The sequence below is a fragment of the Tursiops truncatus genome, chromosome 5 (assembly GCF_011762595.2).
Source record: "Tursiops truncatus isolate mTurTru1 chromosome 5, mTurTru1.mat.Y, whole genome shotgun sequence".
In the NCBI taxonomy this organism is placed as follows: Eukaryota; Metazoa; Chordata; class Mammalia; order Artiodactyla; family Delphinidae; genus Tursiops; species Tursiops truncatus.
Genome location: NC_047038.1, coordinates 719,161 through 730,648, shown reverse-complemented (window position 1 = coordinate 730,648; position 11,488 = coordinate 719,161). Strand labels below are relative to the sequence as shown.

General features: G+C 66.0%; 1 protein-coding gene across 1 annotated transcript; it reads left to right on the top strand.

The window, feature by feature from the left end:
* The first annotated feature begins 3,823 nt into the window (after positions 1-3,823).
* NKX1-1 (NK1 homeobox 1) lies at positions 3,824-7,103 on the top strand. The gene is made up of 2 exons (XM_019951296.2): positions 3,824-4,259; positions 6,256-7,103. The coding sequence occupies exons 1-2, from the start codon at positions 3,824-3,826 to the stop codon at positions 7,101-7,103; spliced, it is 1,284 nt and encodes a 427-aa protein (XP_019806855.2).
* The last annotated feature ends 4,385 nt before the right edge of the window (positions 7,104-11,488 follow it).

Genomic DNA, 11,488 nt, shown 5'->3' with positions numbered 1-11,488 from the left:
GCGGACTGGAGGAGCCGAGGCATCAATTTGCAGAGGGGGTGGTAACCCCTGCCCTGCACAGTTCACAGCGATGCTGAGAGGACCCTGGGCGGTCTGGGGTGGGGTGAGCTTTGCATGAATCTAACATCATTCAAATTGGGGGTTACTTATCCAGGCGCCCTGGGAACACCTAAGCACTGCTGCCCTTCCAGGTGCAAGATGAGAAGGGAGGCCCCTCACCCCACCACCATGTACAATGAAGGCTGTAATCTTGTCGCCCTTCGACCTTCGAGCGGAGGATATGGGGACCTTAGAGGTCATATGGAATCCAACCCCCATAATTCACAGATGAAGAATGGAGGAGGGGGTTCACAGACACACGGTGAGTTAACGGCAGAGGTGGTGGGATCTCCCACCTGCTCCAGAACCTCCCAAAACTCCGTTGCTGAGGAGAGGATACTGGCGATGGGCTGAAAAGATTGAGTGCCCCGCTCTCCCCCTTCCCTCCCCTTCCAACACCTCCCTTCCCTCCCCTCTTCTGCATAATCTCAGCCCCCACTCACTCATGTTCCCGGGGCCACTTTGAAGGCCTTTTATCACCAGTCTCTCCCCAGATTTCTACCCTTGTCCATGTCGGTTCCTGCCTTGACACCCTCCCCCCCGCCAGCCCGCCAATGACCCCAGCTGGCCCTGACTGATGTGCAGTGTGTGTGGGCTTAGCAGCGAAGGCGGTTTCCTGTCCACTGGGTGGGTGGAGACATCCCCAACTCAAGCACTGATTTCACCTGTCATTGCCCACCTGGGGCCCCACAAGGGAAGCTGGTGGCTTGGAGATAACCTGATATGGCAGGTGGGCAGAGATTGCACAAATGACGGTCTAATTGACAATCAATTGTGATTAGGAGCAAAAGGACGTCTTTATAGACCCAGATGCTCTAGGTTGAAGTCGGGGAGATGGGAGGTTGTTTCCAGGTATCTGGGAGAGGAGGAGGGGTGTGCGCATCTCCACGACAGGTTGCTCCTTAGAGATGGGAGAGGGGTGGGGCAGTAGAGGATGCCGCGATCTTCCTGACCCTTGTCCATGCACAGCACCCCCCTCCCCATGGGAAAGCGCCCCGAGGTCTCCTGTGTAGCTCTGGAGGTCCCCCTCACACCCCACTGCCCTGCCCCTGCTCCAGACTGAAGACTGCAGACTTTGCCATTCACTCCCTGCCTGCCAAGCCCCCAGTAGAATGTTTAGGGGCAGGGAGGAAAGGGGAGGGAAGGACCTGCAAACTCCAGGACAGGCACAGTGCTTTCATCCAAGCAGCACTCAGCCCTGATCAGCCCACCCCTCTCGGCAGGGAGAGCACTCTGCTGCGCCGAGTGTGGGCACGCGCTTCGGGGGGGAGCACAGTGTGGTTGTATATTACAGTATAGTATTCCTTTATGCGTATTACATATCTACTTAACATGTTGTATTCTACTTACTATGCTCTAGTGGCAATCACCATACATTATACTACATCCACATCGTATAAGACGTCATTTTATGTGTGTTTGTGTTCATGTTGAATGAAAGTCCTACCAAGAGAGCTCACGTATCTCCTCCTCACGTGTGCGTATAACGGGGGTGAAAGCAGACCCCTGCCGCCCCCTGCGCACCCAGTGAGGTGTGGCGGCTTGGACTGCTGCGTTTGTGCCTCGCCTGGTGACCTGCGGAGGGACAGGCATGGAGCGTGGGCCTGCCTTTGAGAGGCTCGTGCCACCCAGAGCCAGGTCAGGGCCCAGCCCTTGGGACTTGGCCCCTTAGGGTGCCTAGTAGCTGTGCCTCATGCGGGATCAGGCGGCAGCTCAGGGGACGGGGGACCTCGTGTGCCCCTCCCCCAAGACCAGCCCGGAGCTGGTGGGCGCATCTGTGAGCCGCAAGCCCCACGCGGCGTGCCCGGGGGCTCACGAATGGATTTGCGCTCGTGGGGCGCGTGCTGGAGAATGCGCGTGTTTGTGTGTGTGAGTGCGTGTGCACATCTATATTCAAACTTTGCTGGGGGAGGGGTTGAGAGAGCCTAAGAGTCCCTCCAGGAAGGTGGGGGTGGGAAGGAGATAATTACCTCTCTGTGATGAGAGATTATCCACCCTCCTTCCCCCAGAGGTGATTTATAATTTAAAGATAAAGAATAATCAAGTCCTGGCAAGAAAGGACACAGTGTTGTGGGTCTGATTAGAATCTCAGGACCGACCAGCACGCGGGGGAGGGGACCGGCTGGGGGAGGGGAGGTCTTGCCTGCCCCCCCGCCCCCTCCCCCACCCCCACCTCCCCTTCCCCTCCCCCGCCTCCTCGAGGCTAAGCATGTCCGAGCTTGGCCCAAATTACAGTCAATCGGTCCCCTATTATTTCTCCCAACTTTTAATTTCTGCTTCCAAAGGATCATTGCCCGCGGTAATTGCAAAGGACCCGTCCTTGTTCGCAGAGCAGGCTCCGGGGACCGCAGTGTGAGGCGGTGCACACCGCTCACGCACACGCCCGCGCGCACACAGCCGCGCACCCGGAAGACACTCGCACGCGCGCTCCCACCGCCGGCTCCCGCCTGGGTCCCGCGGTCGGCAGGTGTGCGCGTTGGCGGGCGCAGGGAAGAGGGAGCAGCGGCGGTCCCGCCCACAGACGCCAGCCGGTCCCTCCACCCCGAGGGCCAGGGCCCTGGGGTGCAAACCTCGCCGCTGTAGACAAATGTGCGCACATAAAGACCCGGACCGAAGGACTTATTTCTCCGGGCGTGGGAAGGGGGAGTTTGCTGCGACGTTTCTCCTTCCTTGAGGCTATCGATTTCTGTGTAGGCCTCCTGCCGTCTGTACGATTTTTTCGGTTCCCGTTTTGGGGGGCGGGGGCGGGAGGACCCTCCAGCCGTCCCCATTTTCGATTCCACGTCTAATGAGCGACCCTGGGGGCCGCCGGCCCCGCCCCCGGCGGGGACTCGAGGCCGGGCCCTAATTTGACGACGCAAAAGGGGCAGGGGCGGGAGGGGACAGAGGGCCGGAGACCCTGAGCGAGGGAGACCCCGAGACACGAGAGGAGACCTCGAGCGGAGCGACGGAGAGAGGCGGGACCGAGGTCCACGGAACGCCTGGGAGGGGGCTGACGACGCGGCGAAGACCCCGGGAGTCGGCCCGCGAGGACCCCACTCCTCGCCCCAGCCGCCGAGGGGCACCGAAGCCTCGGGAGCCGCCAGGGCGCCAGGGCCCCGAGCGCCGGGAGCGGGGGGTGAGGCCGGCCGGCCGCCGGGATGCCCCAGCCAACTCTTAAGGCGCGCCCGGGGGCCTCCGCGGCCCCTCCGCAGACGGATCCCGCAATTATTTAAAAGCCGGGGCTGTCCCCTCCCCCTCCGCCCAGGAGGCCGGCGCGTCGTTTCCGGACCAGCGGAGGCGCAGCGGCACGCCGCGAACCGCGACAGCCGCTCGCGGAGCGCACTCCGGCTCCGGGCTGTGGGTCTGTCGGTCGGGCCCGGAGCGCAGTCCGTGTGTCCCGCGCGGGACCCGCCTCCTCCGCCCGGGACCGTTCGCATCCAATTAGGCGCGCGCGCTAACGAGGGCGGCGGAGCCCGCGGCCGCCTGCGGGCGCACGTGTGTGCGGCGAGTGGGCGCGTGGGCGCCGCCGGCGGGGCCGCCATAAATGAGCGGGCCGGGCGCGGCGGGCGCCTGAGGCGGCGGCGGCGGCGGCGCCAGGCAGCACCGGCCGAGCGCGGGGCGGCACGGGGAGCGAGCCGAGCCGCGGCCGCCGGCACGAGACCGTGCGGCGTCGCCCGGGCCGCCGGGGATGGGAGCCCAGTAGCCGGAGGGGCCCGAGCGGCCGGAGCGGCGGGAGGCCGGCATGAGCGCGAGCGGCCCGGCGGCTACCGGGGACGGCCCCGCGCTGCCGCCGCCGCCGCCGGCGGGGCCCGCACCGCCCGCGCCCGCCGCCGCCGCCCGGGACGTTATGGAGGGGCGCGCTGAGCTGCCCGCCTTCCCGCGGGCCGGAGCCCCGCCGCTCGCCGCCAGCGACACGGTGCCCGCGGCGCCCGAGGGGGCTGGGGCGGCCCGGCCCGGCCCGCCGCCGCGCCCCACCTCCTTCTCGGTGCTGGACATCCTGGACCCCAACAAGTTCAACAGCAGAAGACGCCGCTGTGTGCTGCTGGGCCCCGTAGCGCCCGCGGCGTGCGCCCCGGCCCCCGCCGCCCCGGGACGCCCGCCGCGCTCAGAGGAGCCGGAGCGCCGTGCCCTCGCCGCCGCCGGAGGAGCTGGAGCCGGTACCGGAGCTGAGCCGCCGCGTGAGTAGGGCACGGCCGGTGCCGGGTCGCGGGGGTAGAGGGACGGGCCGCGTCTACGCGTTTGCGCTCCCGGGACCCCTCGGCGAACCTGACCGGCCCGGCGCCAAGGCTCGGTGGAAAGTTCGCAGCGCGCGGGGCCCGCACCAGCCCTCCCGCCGCCTGCGTCCGACCCGGACTCCAGGGCCCGCACCGCCCGGTGCCTCCCGGGATGCCTCCCCCAGGCCGGGCCCAGGGCTACGAACTGCATGGCCGGCACACGTTTGGCCACCGCGCACCCCCGGCATTGGAGGGCAATAGGTGGCAGAGGAGGGGGAGTCGTGCGCGGCGGCTAGCCCGTGACCTCCCCACTCCCACCGCAGCCTCCGGAGACCTCCCTCCCTCCATTCTTTTATTTCCTTTTTTTTTTTCCCGTTCTCTCTCTGTCTCTCTCTTTTTTTTTTTTTTTGGACAAATCAGACTAATTGTGACAAAACGCTGGTTATCTCTGGAAAAACAATTAAATCCCTTCGATTACAGTTCAGGGGAGATGTGCTTAGCGGCGGAAAGCGGCCGGTAATGGGGCGGCCCGCAAGCCCGGCCTGGTCGATATCCCATTACGGCTGCATGCGTATCTCTTTCAAGCACCTTGCAAACTCCCCCCGAACATCTAAATTATAGGGTCAAAATTCGGATAATTACTCGATTAAAACCTATTACACTTATTAGGGGCCGCTATTGATCGAGAATTGCATTCGACCGGCGCCTGATTGCTTTTGGTGCTCCCTCCGCCGGCCCTTCCTCCCTCCAACTTCCCGGGCCCTCTGCCCTGCGGGGAGAGGCGCGCAGGGCCGGCAGGGCTCGGGTGGGCCTTTTCAGGCGAGGGGCCTCCCAGCACCTGCACTGGGCTTCCTCCCGGTTGGGCGGAGATGAAAGAGGAACAATCTCGGGAAGGCTGGAGGGGAGCCCCTCAGGTTTTCGGCCTGGCCAGGGTTCTGGGAGTTTCCACCTGGAGCCTCTGATGGGGAAGACATCCCAGTCGGAAGGCCCAGTTTCTTGGTAGTTTAGGGAGGGAGCTGGGTCAGGGCCCCTCCTTAGCCCACCCCTGGACAGAGCAGGAGCTGTCAGGGTCACCTGGGGGACTGTCTCTTCTCCTGCTAAGGGGTATAGGTGGGGGCCAGGATATCTGCCCTGCCGGGCCCTGACCGGCACAGATGCTTTTCTTCCAAGTTTCTGAGATTCACATCGCAGCCACCGCGCGGGCCTCTGCTTGGAGGATCCGGAGCTGCTGCTCAGACTTGACCTAGTGGGGACTCCCATCCCGGCTGGTCTCAGCGCTGCTCTAGACCCCCACTGCCCACTGGTCCCTGGTTGGGACCAGCCTGGACCTGCTGGGGTCTCAGCCGAGGGGCCAAGGGTGGCCAAGTTCCAGGGCCCCAAGTCTTGAGGTAGGGATGGATCCAGGGCAACTTTTTTGGTCCCCGGAAATCGCCTCCTCACAGCGGGCTCCAACCTTACGCCAGGACTCTGGCCCGGCCCACTCTTAAATGCCCAGTAATTGGCTGGCTCTGTTGGAGCCTTGTGGTAATTGGAGGGTAATGTACGCTGAAATAAATTAAATGGCCGTTAACTAGTTTCTACATTACGCAAAATGAGTTTAATTAAGTTTGTATCTGCCCCATGGATCGATGGGATCTTTCCGTCTGCCGTAAGCTCTGCGGCCCCGTCCTGCCCGGCTGGGGCAAAGGCGCAGGGCTCGGGAGATGGCGGGAAGGGGGGCTCTGGAGAGAAGGAATGCACAGGGGACGGAGAGAGAAAGCGCGGGAGGGTGAGAAGAAAAGGAGGGGAGAGGGCTGGGAAACGAATGCGCTAAGGGGAAAGGGAGGCAAGAAGAGAAGCAACGGAAACAGGAAAAGGGATTCGTTAAGGGGAGCAGGGCGCCGGAGGGGCGAGCGAGCGGAAGGGAGGCGCCGGGTCCTAACTGTGCTGTCCTCCCTCCCCGCCCCGTCCCCGCCCGCAGACGCCGGCGACTCCTGCAAGGCGGACGAGGCCGAGGCCAACGGCTACAGCAGCGACGGTGGCCGCAGCCCGAGCGCGGACAGCGGGGACGAGGCGCCCGACGACGAGGACGAGGCGCCCGAGGCGGGGGCGGCGCGCGGCGCTGAGGCGCGGGGAGGCGGCAGCGGCCTCGGGGCCCGCGGGTCGGGCTGCCAGGGCGAGGCCGAGGCGCCCCCAGGCGCTGTCGATGAGGCCGCTGTCCCCGGCCCCCGTGGGAACTCGCCCGGAGCCCCGGGCCCGCCGGGAGCCTCGGCGGCGCCCGGGGACGCGGGGACGACCCCGCAGGGCGCGGCGACGGCGACGAAGCCCAAGCGGAAGCGCACAGGCTCCGACTCCAAGTCCGGGAAGCCGCGGCGCGCGCGCACCGCCTTCACCTACGAGCAGCTCGTGGCGCTGGAGAACAAGTTCAAGGCGACGCGCTACCTGTCGGTGTGCGAGCGCCTCAACCTGGCGCTGTCGCTGAGCCTCACCGAGACGCAGGTGAAGATCTGGTTCCAGAACCGCCGCACCAAGTGGAAGAAGCAGAACCCGGGCGCCGATACCAGCGCGCCGACAGGCGGCGGAGGAGGACCGGGGCCGGGTTCCGGGCCGGGTGCGGGGCTGCCCGGTGGCCTCAGCCCGCTCAGCCCGTCGCCGCCCATGGGCGCGCCGATCGCCATGCACGGCCCGGCCGGGTACCCGGCGCACGGCCCCGGCGGCCTGGTGTGCGCCGCGCAGCTGCCCTTCCTGTCGAGCCCGGCGGTGCTGTCGCCCTTCGTGCTGGGCTCGCAGACCTACGGCGCGCCCGCCTTCTACGCGCCGCACCTCTGAGCACGGCCTCGGATCAGGACGGGACGCCGGGCCGGGCAGCCCCACGAGGCCCTCGCGCCCCTGAGGCCGCGCCCAGGACCCGAGGGCGCCCGCCGGTCGGCCGTTTTGTAAGGCTGCGGTCGCTGACTCTGTATATAGCCGATTGCTACAGAAGAGTTTTAAATTTATAAACGACTGTCCGCGCGCGTTGGGGCCGAGCTCGGCCCTCTGGGAAGCACTTTGCCGAACTCTGCTTAATCAATAAACCGCAGGAGGCCGCGCCCAAGTCCCTCAGGCTCCCGCGTCGCCCGCGCCCCGTCCTCCTCGCCGCCCTTCGGTGGGGACTTCGGCGCGACCGAGGCGCTCCGGGGTGCTCGACCCGGCGCGGGCCTTGGGCCCCAGTTTCCCCGCCGCCCGGCGTCCCGTGGCCAAGCTTGCCCCATCCTGCGTCGCCCGGGTACCCCCACGCGCTTGGGAACAGGCGCGCGGCCTCGGTGCTGTGTGCGCTGAGGCTCCGGTCCAGGAGTCCCGTGTCCCCGCTCCTTCCCTTCCCCACCCCCCTCCTCCGCTCGGGGCGCTTGGGGGTGAGGGAAGCCCAGCGGGACAGTGCCCGCGCGGTGGGGCCTGGGGGCAGCGCTCGCGCCGGGCGCCGACCCCGCCCCCGCCCCCGCCCCAATGCGCATCCGCGCGGCCTTCCCTGAGCACCAGGCCGGCCCGAGGAGGAGGGGCCTCCCGCCGCTTCCCAGTGGAGGAAAGCTGGGGCTGGCCGGGATGGAGCAACCTGCCCAACGGCGCCTGAGCCGGACCCCGAGCCCGGCCCGCGGGAGTCCGGCGCGGCCACCTCTCCTCCAATAGCCTGCAGTCCGGCTCTGGGCGCGGCCCCCACGCGGGCTCCTGGAGCCCTGGGGAGAGAGGGGAGGCGCGAGGCGGCGGCGCCTGGGCCGGGTGGCCGACTCGAGGCGAGAGCCGAGGCTCGGGGACGCGGGCGCTGCCGCGCGGTGAGGGGGTCCCCGCCGCAGCCCCGCCGGCACTCAAGGTGGGTGTCCACGGTCGCTGGACGCCAGCGCGGTGAAGCCGTGCGCCTGCCCCGCCCCCTGGCTGCTCCGCGGCCGAGCCTTGCGCCCGCAGAGGGGACATCCCTCTCCATGTGCGACCAGCGAGCTTTCAGACTCTTCCCTGCGCTGTTCAGCCCATCACCCACCACCGTGGGCAGGGCTGGGGCTGAGGCTAGGGCTGGGGAGAAGGACGACCCTGCGGCGGGTGAGTGACAGCACCGCCGTCCAGGCCCAAGTCCGGGAAGCCGCGGCGCGCACGCACCACCTTCACCTACGAGAGGGCGCCCCACGTTGTCCTCTCCATCACCTGTGGGCAAAGGGTGGGGGAGGAGCAGCCCCCGACCACGGCGCAGCGGGGAGGGGCGGAGGCAGCTGGGACCGCCCTGCCCACTGCTGCAGCCCCCGCCGCCTGGGCCTCTGGCCTCCCGCAGGCGGCTCCTCACCTGCCTCAGACCTGAGCCCCACCCCCACCCCCACCATGCACCACTCCGCCTCTGCCTTCCCCGTCAGCTTGGGGCGGGCGTTGCTGAAATTCTCGGAGTATTCTCGCAGCTGGTGGTTACAGCCGCCATCCGAATCCTCCACCCAACCTGCGGGCAGCCGGACTGTCCCCGAATCTAACCGGCCGGGGTGCAGAAGGGTGAGGACACCCCTGAGGCCTGGGCCTCCAGGGTGTAGACAGCTGACAGAGGAGCCCCAGAAGGCTCCAGAAGGTTCCAGAGGGCTCTCGGCCTCAAATCATCAGCATTACTGTGCACTTACTTAGCCCAAACAGGATGCCAGGGGCTGCCAAGCAAGAAGCCACAGCCTCCACTTCCAGGAGCTGGGGGGAGAGGCCAGAGGAGGGCAAAACCATCAGGACCTTGCAGGAGCTGGACACCTGTCCCTCAGGGGTCCCCTGCCTCCCCTAAGGCCACCTTGCTGGGCCGGAACCTGCTGGAGCAGAGGGAGAGGTCAGGGAAGGGCAGTGCCCCCGACCCTCCACGAGGCCTGGTCCTGCAGCGTTGTCCACGGTGGGGCAGGAGGGGAGGAGGAGGGAGGGAGTTTCAGACTCCAGACTCGACAGCTCCAGTCTCCTTCCTCTCCCCATCCCGCATCCTGCCCTCACTCACCAAGGTCGCCCAGAAACAAAGCGGCCACACCGCTGGACCCTTCAACATCAGTCCCCCGTGGCTCAGGACACGGGGGGGCAGGGGGCCGTTGGAAGCCATGAGGCAGGGAATCAACGGCCCCCGCCCGCCCGGCTCCACCTCCGGGCTCGCAGACTCAGCCCTGAGCGGATACCACAGCCGTGATTGGCCCACGCGCTAGGCATACACTGGGCTGCTCTGAGCACCTGTGCAGGCCCTGCTGCGGGCGCAGGGACGGCACCCTGTCACTTCCCTGGGCCCCTCCGGTCTCTCTTTGGTGCGTGCCTACCACGTGCTGGGCCCTGTGTCAGCCCATCTGAGCCTCCCCACACTCGAGTGGCATCCGAGCTGCGGGTATCTGCACATGGTCACGTGGGAAGAAACAGGCCCTGGCCCCGGCCTGGGTGCCCTTGCCCCTCCTGGAGGTGCCGACAGGCCCAGCTCCCACCTCAGCACCCCCGCTCCCCCTCCTATCAGGTGCTTGGAACCCGCCGCGGACCTGGGGAACTTGGGGGTGCAGGCTCCTCTGGCTGCTTCCCCAGGGACCCTCCAGGTGGCCCTACCACCCTTGCTCCCAATAGGCTATGGGGGGCCCCTGCCTGCCCAGTTCTCAGCTTGGGGTTCCTGAGCTGGAAGCAGAGGGCAGTGGTGGCCCCGCTGGTACCTGATCCCTGTTCCCCCCCACGGTCCCACTTTGTTGTCAGTGCCATGAGGACTGGCACAGCCCCCAGGATCTTCATGTACTCTGGGAAGGCCCTCCTCCAGCCCCTAGGACCAGCCCTGGCCCCAGACAGCATCCACCCCCAATCCCAGAATGGTACTCAAGTAGTTTCCATCACGTGGAAGGAGCAAGCAAGACACAGCCCCTGCAGGTACGAGCCCGGACAAGCACAGGCACCCAGAGCCCTCCCTGGGGGGCTCCCCTCCCCACACTGCCCCCCAGTCTCCTGCCCAGGGACTGTTGAGCCCCACCCTCCTCCCCTCCTTGTGCCCAGCCCACAGCTGGCTGGCTGTGGTCCCTTGCTGTGTGTTAGGCTTTGGTTGCATGAAAAAGAAAAACTGAATGAACAGAAGTTGAAAGGAGATTGTTTATTTTCTCTTGTGTGAGGGAATGCTGGCCTTTGGCAGCCCTGGGCAGCTAGGACACCTTCCCAGGGTCCTTGGAGAGCCAGCTCTGTCCAGCTCTCCACTGCCTCATCCTAGCTGGGCTGGGCCCTCATCCTCATGGACCCATATAGAGGGTGAGGCTCCAGCCATCACATCCACGTTCTAGGCAGCAAACAGGAAGAGAGAAGAGGGGCACAACTGCCTCCTTTTAAGGTGATTTCCAGAAGCCCATGTAACAGCTGCTCACATCTCATTGGCCAGAACTTGGTCACATGACCACTCCTAGCCAAGGGAGTTTGGGAAATGTAGTTTTTCTAGCGGATGCACTCTCATTCCTGGTAAAAAGGGGAGGGGTTGCAGGGGCTGCTGACAGACCTGCCACCCTTGCAGAGCACCCTAGCAGCTGCACCCGTTTCCCTGCCTGCCTGTCCCACTTAACTTTAACCAGCTTTGTTCCGTTTGGGCGTGTTGGAGACCCTCGGCCTTACCCAGTCACGGCCAAACCCTCAGGGGACACACCTGGACTGCGGCGTGCCCCTGGCCCACTGTGCTCACTTCCCCGCTCAGGATCCCCAGTGCCCACCGCCCCACCCCCACAGCAGGCTCATGCCACCTGCCCGTCCTGCCGCAGCCCTCCCCTCCCCCTTCAACGGTGGCCCTGCTGCCACCTCATTCCTGCCCCCCCCCCCCCACGGTCCCACTTTGGTGTCAGTGCCATGATGACTGGCACAGCCCCAGGACCTCCACCCCTCCTTGCCCGGCTGTACTGGAGTCCAAACACACTCTAGTGTCTCCACCCGACCCGGGATTGCTTCTTCTGGCTGCCTGCAGTGTGGCCTCCTTTCAGAGCCCAAGTTACCAAAAGAGCTGTCTACGCTGCCTTCCCTTCCCCCGCCCCTCACACCACCCTCTTGCCCGCCCACAGCCCATCCTGCGCCCTTGCCAGGTCTGCTGCTGCTCCTTCCTGCCGCGGACGCTGCCGATTCCTTCTCAAAGCTCGGGGTGGGGGGGGGACCCATTGTGCCCACCCCTGTCCTGCAGAGGCAAGGATGAGCCCCAAGGGCCAAACCCAGCTCTGCCCCATCTCAGATGTGCCCCCAGCCGCACCTCACTC